The sequence below is a fragment of the Gopherus flavomarginatus genome, chromosome 6 (assembly GCF_025201925.1).
Source record: "Gopherus flavomarginatus isolate rGopFla2 chromosome 6, rGopFla2.mat.asm, whole genome shotgun sequence".
Taxonomy (NCBI): Eukaryota; Metazoa; Chordata; order Testudines; family Testudinidae; genus Gopherus; species Gopherus flavomarginatus.
In genome coordinates this window covers 112252468-112270046 of record NC_066622.1, presented here as the reverse complement: position 1 = coordinate 112270046, position 17579 = coordinate 112252468, and the positions used below count along the sequence as shown (strand labels likewise).

The 17579-nt window shown below is 40.6% G+C and overlaps 1 protein-coding gene across 4 annotated transcripts in view; it reads right to left on the bottom strand.

Annotated features, from left to right (window-relative positions):
* Positions 1–13535, bottom strand: part of STK32C (serine/threonine kinase 32C) — a 244998-nt gene extending 231463 nt beyond the window's left edge. For 2 of the 4 annotated variants that reach the window (XM_050959582.1, XM_050959585.1), the window contains exon 1: positions 12761–12907. Coding sequence is in view for 2 of the 4 variants with exons in the window: in XM_050959584.1 (XP_050815541.1) it covers positions 13062–13146 (85 nt within the window). In the remaining 2 variants the exon portion in view is untranslated. Of the gene's footprint in view, positions 1–12760; positions 12908–13061 lie in introns of those variants that run through there. The other 2 variants (XM_050959584.1, XM_050959580.1) reach the window with 2 other exon arrangements.
* Between the last annotated feature and the right edge of the window lie 4044 nt (positions 13536–17579).

Sequence of the window (17579 nt, the reverse complement as noted above, 5' to 3'; positions counted from 1 at the left end):
CAGATCCTTCTTGGTTTATTCAATGGGAGGAACACATATGCAGCAAATTAATCAATCTGGGTAACTGATATAGTGAAAGCATTAACTGACCCCTGGGAGGGGTGGGTGGGTGTGTGTATGAAGGTAGAATTCAGATTGTTTTTTTTCCAGTGTTGACATGTGCATTGTGCCCTACAAAATATATTAAAGGCCAGGTTCACTGAATATACTGGGGTTGAGCAAGGTGTAAGTCAGCAAAGAATTTAGGCTGATATTTCTAAAATGAAAAGCCAGTAAAATAGCCTTGCTTCTTGCATATCTGAGCTGGTTCTGTTTCTGCAGTTGCCCAATTAGTCATTGTATTAAACTGTATCAGAATTCTCTGCCTGTAAAAGAAGAAATAATTACTCATTACATATGCCCTAACCTTTCTTTGTGACAGGTGCATTGCTTTAATATTTCACTCTGATTACACTTTAAAAAACAAAAGCATCTGGCTCTTTACAAAACTTAACTTAAATGATGATGGCGAGAAAGAGAGAACTACTGCATGGCAGTGATGAGCTGAAAGACTGCATTACAAGTGTAATAATAACGTATTAATTTACTGCCCAATATGGGCTAGGAGCTTTCCAAACAAATAAGGAGACATTCCCCCTGCCCAAGTGACATTACAACCCATCTAGGTGAGACATGGAGGTGGAAGACCATAAAAACAAGTGACTAAGTGGAGATACTCAGTATGGGACTTGTGAGTCCACCTTCATTTTTTCTTCCCCTCTCTGTCTTTCTCATCATGATGACTTCATACATGTCAGGATGGGGACAGGGGGAGAGCTAGGATGAATGTGCCTACTAGAAGCACATTTTAAGCTGAAATTTGAAAGAGGTAAAGTTTGAAAGAGGTGAGGATGGAGAGAGAAGGCAGACCATGTCAAGAGAGAATTCTAGGCACAGGGGGATGCATAGAAGGAAGCATGAGAAAATAATGGGAGAATGGTGTGCAGTGGCTATGATCTGGGTGCTTATATTGGTCTCAGGCAGTCTGATTACATCCTAATAATATTCATGTCCCTATAAGGTCTCCTACATAAAGGGAAAAAATAATTAAGAAACTCCATCACATTCCTATTGCAGAGTTCTTGATTCATGTTTCCAACAAGGTAGGGGTCAGGGTCTTACAGAGAATATAAGAGTTATGGCTTTAAATCCTTGTGAAGCCCAAGGGTCCACAGAGAAATGAGGCTTTGTTCCTAGACCCGTTTAACAGTTGTTCCCCAAGAGCAGCTATATTGCAGAATAAGAGGCATAGAACTAGAACTATTAATGTACATTTTAAAGTGCTTTGTGGTGTTTTCAGACCCTTCTGATTGTGTGAACTGCTTTATTCTCAGTTTTCCTTAGTTGTGCTCCAAATATCACAATATTTTAAAAACAAAAAGGTCTCGTTTTCATGGAAACCTTCTCCAAAATGTTCCTTTCTCCACCTTATTCCTGAATTTTTCCAAATATATTTTTGAGACATATAGAAGTGACAAAGTCTGGAAAACTGAAGAAAATATATGTAGGGCTGGTCTACACTGGGAACTTACATCAGGCATAGCTACATGGCTCAGGGATATGAAAAATCCACACCCCAAGAGACACAGTTATGCCGACATATCCCCCAGTGTAGACAGCACTAAGTTGATGGAAGAATTCTTCCATTGACCTAGCTATTGCCTCTCAGGGAGGTGGATTTCCTACGCCACAGGGAGAACCCCTCCTATCCGTGTAGGTAGTGTCAACACTGAAGCACTACAGCTGCAACAGTTTAAATGTAGATATATCCTTAGATTGCTTCAGACTTGATTCTGATTGCAAGTCAGTTATGAACAGCTCAGCTCTGGTTCTGTGGGTAGGATTAGGACATCAGAGGAAACTCAGTCAATTATCGGACAATTCACTTTAGTTTATCTGCATACTATAATCTTATTGGTAAAAATGTGGTAAACATCCTTTTGGATTTTTCCCTGTACTCTGTCATCTAGTGAATCAGACATCTCCTGGCTGTCATATAAACAGCAAGCTAGATTTTATAGCTGAGGCAGCTTACCTAGCCTTGACATGACATTTTAAATTGTTAAGTAAAGTAAAATCATTTTTGTGCTATGCCATCCTTAACTGGAGTTTGTTGATCTCCACTAGCTCCTTTAACACTGATTTTTTTAAATGAATATATCCATTAAATATGTATGTAAAATGAACATTGCAAAAACCCCACTGTCTGCTCTAGTCTTGGCTGTAGTCATGTATTAAGCATATTTCACAATTATTGAAGTTTTGAAGTACACATTTTTTAAAATTATGTTATGTTATGCTTTATATTTCAAGTTGATAAATCAAATACATTAAACACACTAAAACCCGCATGATGATTGGATGAATTACATCTGTCACAATCTCTCCGCCTAGTCCTATAGTCCTCCACCAAACATTGTTCAAAACTGTCCTGAAATCAAAACATAGTTTTGAAAAACACCTCTGAAGTGTTTCTCTTGTTTTGCTGCTACTTTTGTGTTCCATTAGTAAGCAGAAGCAAAGAATGATATCGCATACTAGGCATCTACCTGATAACTGTCCTCCACTTATTTCTGAGTATGCAAAACTGGCAAACAGAAACATCAATGTTGGTAGTGGTAATTAGAGCTGTAAGCAAACAGTGCTTTTCACACAATGTAAAAAAGCAAGGTCTAGCCCCAAAAGGCTTCCTATTTAAGGACCTGATCCTGTAAAGCGCAAAGTTTCTTTGCCTTCTGGTTCCTGAGCAATTAGGATGCACTTGGATTACATTTTTGCAGCTTTTCTCCACAACTGTGAGGACCAGAAACTTATTTTAAAATGCCATGATCAATTGACTCCAGGAGCTGGGGCTTTACGAAAAACACCAAATATCACAATACTCATGATAATACTGTCAGTTGGCAACACAGCATGATGTAGCTGCTCTCGGGACAGAGCTGTTGAAGGAGTCCAGGAACAAAGCCTGATTTCCTTGTGAATCTGCAAACTCCATAAGCGTTTAAAGCTACACCTCCAGTGGCTTCAGTTTCTCAACACCTGGCTGGAGCAGATAGGATCAGATCCAGAGGAGGATTTAGAGAGCATATGGAGGTGCGTAAGGAAGAAGAGTGGAGATAAAGGTAAAACACTTGCAAACATGATTAAATCTACATACTCCCCCGGATGATTTCTCAAACCACTTGAGTTTTTCTCCCAAGATTACTACAAAGATAGAATATGCTGATGCGTATATAAACCTATAGATCATCAGCACCTTGTTCAAAGTTAAAACGGAGATCATTTTAAGCACCTTACCCCATGTTTTGCAATTTCATGTCTGTTTCCATGGGGATTGGAGCAGCACTGTAGCAGTTGGCAGCAAGGCCGTTAAAAGTACTGTAAATTTCAACTGTGACTGCCAGTGAGAAAAGTAAATGCCAGTTTTTTCAAACACTACTTTACAGACTTTAAGCACCTTTAGGGTCCTGTAGACTCCTAAGTGTTTTAACTTTTACTAGACAAACAGTCAGGAAAACACCATCAAGATGCTTAATGCTGCTTCCCTTTACACAGAAATAATTATTGTAGAATGATGATATTTCTCAATCAGAGCACTGATAGTCTTCCATGCAGCTAGACTTTTCACAAATTAGATTTAACTGCAATTTTATATTTCTATATAGATATGATGGATACAGGAGAGAGGATATGTGGTGTGGTATAAAGGTTTGACTGCCAGAAGTTTCAAATGGCTGCCTTCCTCAGGAGAGGAGAAAACCATATTTAAATATTGCATTAAGAAGTTAAATCTAAGTAAAGTTACTAAGGCTGAGATTTTCAAAGGAGCCAGGCACCCAACTTCCATTGCAATTCAATGAGATTTGGGAATCTAACCCCCTTGGTCTTCTTTCAAAATCCAAACCTATATTTTTCAATATTTAAAAATGGTTTAGCTATTTCTGTGATAAGGAGAAAAGGCTCATTCTCAGTCATCCCCATCCCCACATATTTTTTAAAAAAATCTGTACAATTGTGGTAGACAGCAAAGATCTATAATGTTCAGAAGGAGAGCTAGCCTCTAAGGAGATGAAACCAGCTTAGAAGCACTGCTGCCTCCCACTTCTTCTTCCACCTACAAAGGCAGGAAATCAAGTATACGGGATATGCTCACCAGCCTGACATTTCTAGCTTCTTATCCTAATAGACAATCGTTGTTCATTTCTCTTTTAATTATTCCAGTAAGGTGGATTCTACCAGTACTTCCTGGCTTAAGGAATTAAAATACTGATTGTCCTTTGAGGGGAAAAAAGCCCTACATTCTATATAACCTAATTTGAGGATTATTCCTGTAGTATTGACTACAGTGAAAGCTTTTCTGAGAAGACAATAAGAGTTGTGCCTGTGGAATGCATGACTGAGCTCTTTATTAGACAGGTTAATTTTGGTATAAATAAGATGAGCGGGAGACAAACCCAATCTTACCCCTCATTCAACTATAAAGGTCCCAGGGATCAGTGGATCTGGGATCAGACTCAAGAGCAAGGCAATTCCCAAGTGTAACAGAAAATGTTAAACATTAAGGGCTTTAAAAGCCGTTAGACCAGATACAATTTCTAATTTCAGTTTGTATTCCTCGGATATGGTACCCAAAAGACAAAAGCCTTCATACCTAATAATTTCAATTTAAACAAAGGAACGGACACTAAATCCATTACACCAAATGTACTGATATGTCCCTGACTTTCTTTTAGTTAATCATTTTGATGCTGTTAGAGAAGCCAAGCCAGTTCTTCTTTAGTTCATTTTTAGATAACTTTAAACTAAAACACTGTGACAGTGTGGGGAGCTAGCAGTTAGGCTTCAGTCAGCGCCCCAGGAGAAAGCTGACAGGGATGTGTAAGCTAACTGGCTAATTAGTGTGGGAGACTGGGTGAGCCAATTAGGCCATCAGCTGAGGGGTATAAAGGACATAGGAAGGGAGCAAGTAAAGCTGACTGAGCTCAGTGTGAACAAGAAGCTTAAGGAAAGGACACTTCTGTTTTTCCCTGGCCTTGTGGGAAGGGGCTGAAGGTAGAGAAACATGGTAACCATGTTGTTGAATGGGACTATATTGAGAATGGGAATGTAACTAAATCACACAGAGTTGCTACTCTACACAGTGAGTCTGAGAGTAGTTCCTATAGCATCTGAGAATGGAGGTGGAGTGTGCCCTGTTAAACACAATAAATACTGTTAATTTTTATATCTCAGTCTGTTATGGGTACTGCAGGCAGCACCTCCTATAGTTAAGGTTGCCCAACACTACTACTTATAAAAACCTGTCTTTAGTTGCTTATAACTTTGCCAAACTTTAAACATTCAAGCTAAAATTTTCCTGTCTGTCTCAGCCATGTATAAAAATACATTTATGCAATTGGCTCAGCATTAGGGGAAATTATGATGTTTTGTCCATATTAAAAATTCTTACAACTGTTTCATTGAAAAGCACTAGCTTGTCTATGTTTTGGAGCAGACACTCCAAACTTGGTGGGCAGGCAGTGAGTGATCCCGAGGTTAAGGTGTGCATATTGTTTTTCCATAGGAAAAACTTCCCAAATTTGGTCAAGTTATAAGCCTTTGAAAACTTCTGATAGGTACAGATAGGAATCTGAAGCACAGAGAGGTTAAGTTCGAAGCCAGAGGTCTTGTAGAAAAATGTGATCGTGTAATTTTAAAACTGCATCATAATGCATGAGCACAGGGAGACTGAATGAAGGTTGTACAGACAACCTTAATCCTGACATTTCTTAACCTTTGTGTGCTTCATTTTATAACCCACAATGTTTTTCTAACACTTTAGTGTTATATATTTTCCTGTTTGTGCATGCTAGGGAATGTGGAGTCCCATGTATTTTCTTGTAATTGTCTTTACAATAAATCCCACTGTTTTTGAAGTAAAGGATGGAAGACTCAAATTATGACAGTCCATATCCCTATGCTCACCCCTTTTATAGGACTGAGGTAAAACTTGTACAAAGTATGCCTTATGAGGTGTCATTTGAATACTCATGATTTGCTGATCATTATTGTCTTAGTAAAATACATGTGGCAACATTGTATATAGTTATGAGATTCCACTATGTGATATTACTGAGGCATGTTCCAGCACTTATGCCTCCAGAACTTAGGAAGCAGGGGATGTTGTTGCAAAACCCTTGGCTTGAAGTAGTTTCCATTACATACAGGGTTTACAGTTTGTTTCAATGGCTCTCAGCACCCCTGTCTGGTGGGCAATCACAAATCTGTTCCCCAGAGACAAAAAGCTAACCAATGCCTCAGTCAGATGTCAATGAGATCCAATGGACCATCACCTGATTAAGTGACCACTCTTTGGCAGGAGAGATGGTATGGACCAAAAAAAATCTACATTTTGACAAAAAAGTAGTTTGAGGTTCTGTCCACACAGACTTTCTGTCTCCTGGGCCTCAGCTGGAGATGATTCTTGGGCAAGAGAAATGACTATAAGGGGAGAGAGCAAATGTCCCAAACCATCTCTCCCTTTCTCTTTATCCACTGAATCAACACTTGAAGAACAAAGGAAGCAGCATTGGACTGGGGAGGAATCCTGATTGAAAGATTCAGCCAGTAAGACTGTTGGAACTTGTGGTGAGAATGACCTTTGCTTTGAATTCACTGAGCTTGTTAAATCAGGTATTAGTTGTGTTTTACCTTTTATTTCTTTGTAACCAATTCTAACTTTTATGCCTCATTATTTGTAATGACTTAAAATCTATCTTTCTGTAGTTAATAAACTTTTTTCATTATTTTATCTAAACCAATATGCTTGGATGAAGTGTTTGGGAAACTTCATTTGCGATAACAGGATTTGTGCATATGACTTTCTACTAATGAAATGATGGACTTGATATGAGCCTGTGTTGTAAGGGAGGTTCTGGGCAGTACCGGATGCAACATTTCTGGAGGAAGTCTGGGACTGGGAGTTTTTGTGTTGCCCTGCAGTGTAATTCATGAGTGGCTGGTTATAGCATTCATAAAGTATAACTGGGAGGAGGCTGTATGTGAGCAGGTTAGGAGTGGTTGTTCTCATGGCGAAGTAATGTAAAAGGCATCCCAGATTAGAGAATTGAGAGGACACAGCTGTTCATCAGTCCAGATTGTACTCTGGGTAATGTCTCCCACACCTCATTTTTTAAAACAATTTAGAGGGGAGTAAAGCATTTGCACCACATTAGTTAGAAATCCTGACAATGTTGAGTTCATGTCAGATATAATTATGCCAATTAATAACCTCTGACTAATCTAAAATATACTATATATGGTGCAGTTCAGTTTGGGGAAGACCTTGTTTCTTGTCAGAAAATCATCACTGAAAAGCATCTCCAGATGGAAAGCTATAACAAGTAGCTAAAGCTGCTACATTTTTAGAAAACATCATAGATGCCAAACCAGTTTTCTGTAGAAATTAATAGCTCTTAAATCTAACAATTTCAGAGCAGTGGAGAAAATTGCTCCATGGATGTGTTCTGTCTGTTGGCTTTTGTAAATAATCACAAAGCATGAGGAACACTTCTTTCTTTTCAAGACCAACTTTTACAGATAGCTGGAGCATAACACTGAAATGCTGTGAAGCGTTTCAAAGGTTAAACCAGAAAACATAAAATGGGATACGTGCGTGTTGTAATCAAGGGGAAAACTAAAATGTGGATTTATCAAAGGCAGTTGCCTTATCACTTCTATATCAGTTTGGATTAAATTCAACAACATGTTTTTTTCTTGGGCTACACACAAATGTATTAAGAAATATTAGCTGATTTTCCTATTTGGGGAACAATATCCTGGAAAAAGATTTTGGGGTTGTGGTGGATAATTAGCCGAACAGGAGCTCCCCGTGTGATGATGTGTCTAAAAGGGCTAATGCAATCTTTGGATGTATGAACAGGAAAAACTCAAGTAGGAGTAGGGAGCTTATATGACCTCTGTATTTGTCACTGGTGTGACTGCTACTGGAATACAGCATCTAGTTCTGATATCAACAATTAAGGGAAAGTGTTGGAAAAATTGGAGAGAGTTTTGAGAAGCACCACAAGAATAATTAAAGGATTGGAAAATATGCTTTCCAGTGAGAGACTCAAGGAGCTCAATCTATTTAGTGTATCAAAAAGAAGGTTAAATAATAACTTGATCAGTCTATAAGTACCTACATGGAAAACAAATACGACAGTCTAGCAGACAAAAGAATCATAAGATCTAGTGACTGGAATCTGAAGCTAGACAGACTTTCAATAGGGCATAATATTTTTTAACAGGGAGTGTGATTAATCACTGGAACAAATTACTAAGTGTTGTGCTGGATTCTCCATCAGTGGACACTTTGTAAAATTAAGAATAGATCTTTTCTAAAAGAGATGCTCTGGTTCAACCACAGCTATGGGACCTGAAGCAATAATTAATTCAAGGAAGTCCTGTGGCCAGTGTTATGCAGGTAGTCAGACTAGATGATCACAATGGTCCCTTCTGGCCTTAAAATCTAATATTCAGGTTTCATTGGAGGAAAAATTTGAACTTTGTATTAACTGGCAGACTGTACAATGAGGGAGGGATAGCTCAGTGGTTTGAGCATTGGTCTGCTAAACCCAGGGTTGAGAGCTCAATCCCTGAGGGGACCATTTAGGGATCTGGGGCAAAAATCTGTCTGGGGATTGGTCCTGCTTTGAGCGGGGGTTGGACTCAATGACCTCCTGAGGTCCCTTCCAACCCTGATATTCTATGAACGTTTGTGTATTTATAGTAAGCTTTCACCTTTGATTTTTAGACAACTATGTCTTTAATTCATCATGCTTGTCATATATACAATTTTGTCATTAGAAATGTATCAGTCTACTTTTTGCCCTTTTTAAAAAGAAAACCCTGACAATTGTGATAATATATGAAGAATTACTGACGACATCTCATATCAAATTGAAATATTAATTGACTCTTTATTTCAGGAAGTAATCGGAATGTCTTAAGAGATCTCCATAGCAACCATGCTGTGCCAGTAAATATGAGTGCACCAGAACAACGCTGTAATTGCTCTGAATATACTAACAAGCAATGATGGAAAAAACAGGCAATACTAAAAAAACTTGTAAATGTTTATACATCTATTCTATTATAAAAACACTGCTTGTAAGTACCCTTTTTATTCATAATCATTCTTTGGCAATGTTTCCTCACTTGGAAGGATTACTTTTCTCTTTAAACATACAGAGTCTGTTCAGAAAAATCCCTTCTAAACTATATTGTGAGGCTGACTTTCTAAAGCATTTTACAATTATCTTACTCATTGCTCTTGTTACCTCTTAATATTCAAAATGGGGCACAGTGTGTTTCTATGGTTCCAATCCTGCAGCTGCCTAAATCAAAAAATTCTAGTAGAGCTCATGGGAGTTCCATGGACATAGCAGCCACATAAGCAGGCCCATACTCAGCTGATCGGTTGAAAGTACTAGGTTTTACTGGATTTTGCAATATCAGTCCCAAAACCACTCTTACATCCCAGTCACATCACAACACTGCTTAGTAATCAGTTGTAATGTTGTGTCTGTAGCATTCTAATAGTTATATTCTGTACTCCTTAATAATATGAAAGAGATGCCACTGTTGTTAATTCTTCAATGTTAATTACTTTGAATGGCTAGTAAAGGCTTGTTAGCCAATAACCCCTAGCTACCTTTTTAATATAATTTTCTCATACTTGGTAGATCTTATAGAGTAGTGGTTTTCAACCTGTGGACTATGGAGCCCTGGGGCTCTGCAGACTGTCTAAGATTTCCAAAGTGGTCTGCACCTCCATCTGAAATTTGTTAGCAGTATGCAAATGAAAAAAAGGATTAAAAACCACTGTTTTAGAGCAAAAGTAGAGCCTCAATTTTGACCTCACTTACACAGGTGACATCAATAGAAATTCATAGAATCATAGGACTGGAAGGGACCTTGAAAGGTCATCTAGTCCAGTCCCATGCACTAATGGCAGGATCAAGTATTGTCTACACCATCCCTGACAGGTGTTTGTCTAACCTGCTCTTAAAAATCTCCAGTGATGGAGATTCCACAACCGCCCTAGGCAATTTATTCCAGTGCTTAACCACCCTGACAGTTAGGAAGTTTTTCCTAACGTCTAACCTAAACTTCCTTTGCTGCAATGTAAGCCCATTGCTTCTTGTCTTATCCTCAGAGGTTAAGAACAATATTTTTTTCTCCCTCCTCCTTGTAACAACTCACGTAAATAAAGGCAAAATTGTGACCTGAGGGTTCACAATATATACATAATAATAATCTGAACCTAATGTATCTAGTGTGAAATTCTAGCCCTGCTGATGTCAGAAGGAGTTTAGCCATTGACTTCAATGAGCCACTATTTCACCCTGACAACGTTAGCGGTTATTAACGAGTTTATAATGATGTAAAACATTGTCATATACAAGGAAAACAACCCTTGCTGGTGTGCTTGAAAACAGTTATTCAGGGTGTAAAAGAAAATTAGGGTCATATTCTGGTCCTGATTCATCAAGATACTTAAACATGTGCCTAACTTTAAGCATGGGCTAAAAGTTAGTCATGCACTTAAGTACCTTTCTGAATCAGGAGCGGTGCCAGGGTTTTTGGTGCCCTAGGCGCAGGGCCAGCTCGCTGGTCCCGCGGCTCCAGTGGACCTCCCGCAGGCGTGCCTGCGGATGCTCCACCGGAGCCGCCGGACCAGCGGACCCTCCACAGGCACTCCTGCGGGAGGTCCACCAGAGCAGTCTGCCGCCCTCCCAAATCCTGGCACCCTAGGCGACCGCCTAGGTCACCTAAATGGAAGCGCGGGCCCTGTTCTGAATCAGGACCTTTGTGCTACCTTAAACCTATTAAACTTCATTGGAGCTCCATGAGGTGTAAATCGGTGAAGAATCTGGCCACTAAAAATTCTTTGAGATCAACAGTATTAAGATCTGGAACAATATTAAACAGATATTAGTGATGAAGACAAGCATAAAGTACTTCAAGATGACTTAACATTCAAACTTATTGTCCCTCAAGGTAAAGAACTAATGTATGATCATCTTAACAGAAGTGAATGTAATTTTATGATATTGCACTCTAACTTATACTCACCATTGTCCAATCTTCTGAGCTTTGCTCTTGTCATTCTGCGACTACCATGAATGTGTCACCAGAAGCTGAAGCTTTATATTTTTAGTTATAGCAAAGAAGCCTCATCATTAACTTCTGTTTTCCTTCTCTGTTCTTTTAAATGAGGCATTATTTCTTATCAACAACTATCCTATCTTTACAGAGGACCTGCAAACCCTCTGTGTCAGTCACTCCAATTGAAATCAATAGGATTTCCATATTTGAATGACCATGCAGGATTGGGTTCTATGTATGCTCATTCTTGCTTATCACACTGCATGCAAATAGCAATGGTGAAAATCACATTGCCCAGCTATTTAACAGAATATGTGTTTATCAGATGTGTCAGCTTTGAGTACTAAATCCATCCTTTTATCTGTGAAAGCTGAGATAACAAGACTGAAATTAGACAGTACTCCTAGATCCTGTAAATTGGAAGTCAAACTTGTTTACGCTTTGGTCCTAGATCGAAATGACAAGGTAGTGCTGGCCCCCCTCATTGTACCCAACCAGATTTCCAGCAATCTCTGCGCAAGACCTTCCTGACTGTGAATCTCCCACTAGGAGAGCTCCTCTTGTGATGGGGTGACGAAAGACCACATTACACTCTGTGATTCAATACTGCCAAAATAGCTTTTCAGTTGGAGACTGCCCCCAAACCAAATCACTATAAGATAGTGGAGGGTGGTATCTAGATAAGAAAACTACTCAGATGAGGTGAACAAAGCACACCCCATTCTGCCACCTATAGTGCATATGTATGTACTGGAGGCATTGGTTTAACAAAGGAAACATTCATGTTGGTGGCTTTGTGAAAGCCGTTCCCTCATATGGCCAATAACTCCAAGAAAATATTTCCTCATATTCTAACATCCAAGTTTATGATACTAAAACTGCGTCAAAATGCTATCTTGGAACTATATTTGTTGCCTTTCAGGTTGATGAAGCATATGCAGAGTTTTTTGTGTCTGTTACATGCACACTTCCTTTTAACTTTTGATTTTTCCATTTAAATCTTAAAATCACTGTACCACTTCCCCTCTCCTCAGACAGGTAAACATGTTCTGCGTGCTAACAACTCAAGAGGGAAAAGCACAGCACCAATATGAGACTTTTACAATCTATGGACAGAAGGCTCAGACAGCGCACAGATGAGAATTCGGGTTGGGAAGCAATCTATGATTCACACAGGTTAACTTTCTCCCCATATCCATGGGTCTACTGCAAGATACAGTATAAATTATAGGTTTGCATATTATAAATGACAAATCTAATTACCGCTAAAGCAGAACTGCTTTCTCCAGCACCAGTTAGGCAACTAGAAATTCAACAGATGACCCACCACGTGTGTGCACGCTAGGAATTCTGCCGTATCAGCTGCATACATCTTTTGATCATCTCTCAGCCTAGAGAAGTAAAGTGGTGGGGTTGTGACATTTTCAACGTAGACCTTATTTTAGTGTGTTTGCCTTCCCTCTTGTCCATTGTGCAGTTACTATCAAACCATAAGCAGAAGTTTGCTTTACATAAACACCCCCTCAACAGAATTTAAAATCGTTTCATTCACACACACACACACACACACCTCACAACTCTTTCTCCAAGTTCCTGGAGCCTGTCTCTCGCCCAGACAGGTGCCTGCAATTGACTAAAGAATGTCCCGTCAGAAAGGATCCGTCCTAGCTCTCTTCACTCACAAAGCAGAGCCGATCCCTGTGAAATAAAAGTTGCCTTCCTCAACTCTCGGCTGTGACTTGCAATCACCCTCGGCGCCTGGGTGCGGGCCGAGCCGGGAGGCTCTGGGGTGCGCCTCGCTAGCCTCTGACCGCCCGGGAAAGGACTGGCGGGGGCAGCCAGGAGCGGGTGCGGGACCGCACGGTACTCACCATCCTCCTTCTCATCGAACACGGGTCTCTTGGAAGAAGAAGTGGTCGCTCCCATCCTTTTCTTCCACTTGCCCCAGTGAAACATTGGAAGAGGAGGCGAGCTGGCATCCCCTGGCGCCCGGTGATCTCGGCGAGCCTGGCGCGGCGGCGGCGGCGGTGGCAGCAGGCAAAACCCGTTCAAGATGGATCTGTGCGTACGCGCCTCCCTCTCCTTCCCTGGGCGCCTTTCCTCACGCCTCGCTCGCCCAGGCTTTTGTCTGTCCGGCACGCATGGCCCTGGCCGCAGAACCTGCCGCTGGCTGCACACGCCCAGGCGCCGAGGGGAACTGCTGCCTCTGCTCCCCGCTGGGTCCTGCCCTATCGGCGGCTGCTGCAGCCCGAGGAGCCCGCTGGCGCCAGGGGATACGACCAGCGGCAACAGAATCAAGCGAACCCCTCTCCTCCTACCGCTCGGCAAGGGCAACGCAGCCCCAACCCATGGGCAGCCCGGGCGTGCGAGGCCCTAATTACGGCTAGGTGGCGCCCGAGCTGTGCGAACGAGGAATTACCTTTAACCTTTTGAGCTCAGAGAGATGCTGGCTTCTGTGGGTAGCTTTGATATAGGGAGAATTTAGTGGGAGCTAAGCACATTCCCCCCCCCCATTGCGATTTGAATGGTAGTCAGGTGTTCCATAGGGGGTGCAAATAACAGCTAAGGAACAACATTTTTCTCCAGCATGGTGTTAACAAGGAAAAACAAGTAATGGTAATACAAACATGAGCACCACCACCACTCTTCAGACTTACCACTAGTAACTGGTGGAAGAAAGTCATTGGGTGTTTTGGTCATTTGCTTACTTAACTTTCACACCCATCAATGACTCCACTCTTTTTTTTATGGTGTGCTGTGAAAAAAATACACAAGTTCAGTATGGACTTTTCTTCCCTGCAACCGTAATATCATACTGCTTTACAGTCAGAAGCTACAATCTGCTCAGAAATGCAGCAAAAGGTCCTTTAATAGGAAGAACAATGTTTAATTGCTGTTTAACAGGCTAATTTTAGTGGTACATTACTGTCAGATAATTGTATATTTCAAGCAACTTAAATACTTAATGTAGTGCTCACATTGCAATAATTTCCCCAGTATACTATGTAGATACAATTTTTAAAAGGCTGCATTGTTCTTAATTTGCATTGCTAATTAATTTAGTGGTTTTCTAGTCTCTTGTTTAACTGTACATTTAGGTTGCACTCTGCATAGAAAAAATTTCACAATATTATGGGGAAATTGTACTCGGCATGTATGTTAGACAAGTTTAAACTTCATCATTGGTGATTTTCAGAATATAAAGATATTGTTAGATAACTGAAAACAAAAATTAATATTTTCTGGACCTGTAGGAACACTCAGATATCCTGTTGTCTATTTCTTTCTTTATTTCCCCTATACTTGTAATTTGATGTGCACGTTCTGAAACTCTCAGAACAATCATATCCATTTGTTTTTTCCTGCATTTTGATGATTAATGTTCATCTAAGTCCTGATCCAGCACAGCTTTTAAACACGTTTAATTTTAAGCATGTGAGTAGCTCCACTGAAGTCAGTGGGACTACTCATGCTGGATTGAGACCACAGAGTCTAATTCTTTCTGCTTATACAGACCCATCATCTACTGACGTCCAGGAAAGTTTTGCTTGATGGGTCAGAAGTACAGGATCAGGTTTACAATAAATGTCTCTGGTGCCATAGTGTACTTTAGATGTATATTCTCATTTACTTTGTTTAGGCCATTATTAACATCAATGTAAGTTTTGCCTTTGATTTCAATGGGAGGAAGACTGAGGGTTTTTTTGCACTTCTACTCACACAAAGCTCTCTCTGGACCTATCAAGCATTTCTTATGCACCCAAAATACAACTGGTTTCAACAGGACTATTTCTTGAATAAGAGTACAGGATGAAGGTGATGGTCCTGCTCTAGTAGTATCAGTTGTGCCAGGACCAACTTCATTATTAGCAGATATGGCACTATTTCATTATTTTTAAGCTCATACATAAACATTACAAAAAATATGAAAGGCAATTGGACTACGTTATTAATAAGTTTGTTGCCAATGTACAGTTATTTATGAAAGCTCAAAAGTAGAATATCTTATATTAGTCACTACTGATTTTTTCCACCCTATTAAGGCAAAGACGGAGACATTGATTTTTTCTTCAAATTTTGTGATAAACTTAGGGCTTGATTTAAATCTTTGTATATCTCAGAAAATCAATGTTTTGTTTTGTGTGGCTTCCACAGCCTCTTACAGATTTCTTTTGTAAGGACATATTTATTGAATTGGGTCTGAAGATATTATATGGTAAGTTTCAACAAAGAGAAAAAAATGCAGGCTGAGGTTAGAGGTATAGGTTTGAAGCACTGTCACTCAGATATCATGGTGCAGTACAAGAACCTGAATAGAATAGGTGCTACTGAGTGGCAAAATCCCCAATTCACTTTGGTTGTGTAAAGAGGGGAGTTACTCCACTGTTCACATATGTAGATACATATTGAAGAGAAAAATGGAGTTTGTGTATTCCAGGCTTATGTGATAAGCAGCATGCTGTTGCTTAAACTAGTATGAGAACATCTATGGGAGAGTCTTTCTGCTAGAGTAGCAGTTCTCAAACTTTAGTAACCCAAGGACCCCCCTTTTGATTTAAAATTTTGCTGTGGACCCCCAAGCCCTCTGCTCAGCCCCAGGCCTCGCCCCCACTCCACCCCTTCCCCCAAGGTCCGGCCACCACCCAACCTCTTCCTGCCTCCTCTCCACCTCTGCCCCTCCTCTTCCCCACCTCTTTCTGCCCCCTCCTCCAAGTGCACCCCATCCCCACTCCTTCCCCTCCATCCCAGGTCCTTCTGCATGCTGCTGAACAGCTGTTCCCCAGTGTGCAGGAAGCACTGGGAGGGAGGGGAAGGAGTTGATCATTGCAGCCCATGGACCCCCGGAGTACCCTTGCAGACCCGAGTTTGAGAAATGCTATGCTAGAGTAAGAGGCCACTCTCCGTGCACATGATTCACAGCCAATCAAATGCAAGTGCTGTATTGATTGGTTCTGCTGGGTAACCTGCACAAACCATTGTGAGATAGAGAACTGAGAGTAGTAGCTTGGGAGTACTCCTCTCTCACCTGCATGTTCTGTAGGTTGCATGAGAGGGAGCACAGCAGCCATGTAAGGAATACACAGTAGGAGTTTCTCTCAAATTATTCCTAGATACCACACGCTTTTGAAATGCCTACAGGGTTTATTGTTTTTATTGTTATTCATTGTTCCATAGTCCACAAGACAGTGCTAAGACTCAGGGGTTCCCAAACTTTGTTGCACCACAACCCCCTTCTGACAACAAAAATTACTACACGACCCCAGAAGCGGGGACCAAAACCTGAGCCAGCCCGAGTCCCGCTGGATTTCTGTGGTGGTTTTGTTTTGTAGGGGATAGACCTCAGTATTGATGCAAACATTGTTATTCAAATAATTATTCTAATTTTAAGTTATTACAAAATTGCCTGCACCTTTACTGAATTTTAGGAGATACAATTATTTCCATACACATGATGCTTGTAGAATATGATAGCTCGTGTTTAAAGGGTATTTGTTTTTGTCTGTCATATGAAAATAAATGTTCGTGCTAATTAAGGAAATTCCTAGAAAATCCTTGCTTTCTGTCAACCAATAACAGGTACCCAAAGTATCAGAGAAGATGAAATCATCTTAGCTGTAAAACTATATTTATTACCTACAAGTGTGTTTACACTGATTCTAGGATGCAGCTTTTGCTTTAACGTTCTGTATTATTTTCTTTTATACTATGTTATGGAAGTTATATGTAATTGTTGGTTATTGTGATTCATGTTTTGTGCAAAATATTTGATAGGCATCTTTAACTGTAAGTTGTAAATATACCGCAAATGGTATGTTGTAAATTTGTTTGCCTTTTGACCAAATGGTTTCCAATTGACAAGAATGTCTTCTCAAAGAGCAGGATACTCCCCTCTTTGTACAAGTCACCTGTAATGATTAGTTTTGTTTTAACAGTAAATTATATCTCTGAGCAGAAGCGGCACCAGGGTTTTTGGCACCCTAGGCGGGGTTACTTCCGCACTCCCGGTCATTGGTGGCAATTCTGCAGCAGAGGAGGTCCTTGCGCGCTCCCGGTCTTCGGGGCACTTCGGCGGTGGATCCCGGAGTGAATGAAGGACCCGCCACAGAATTGCCGCCGCCAACCCAGAGCGCAGAAGGACCCCCCGCCGCCAAGTTGCCGCCCTCTCAAATCCTGGTGCCCTAGGCAACCGCCTAGGTCACCTAAATGGAAGCGCCGGCCCTGTCTCTGAGTGCTCAGTTCTTGCCTTCACTGTCTTATTATTACATTCTGTGGGGGGAAATGTCATTTTGGGGTTCAATCCATGTCTCATTAATTGCCATTTTTCTCTTTCTCTATGCTGCTTTTTAGGCAACCAGGACTTCAAATGTTCTTTGAATTGATTCCATGAT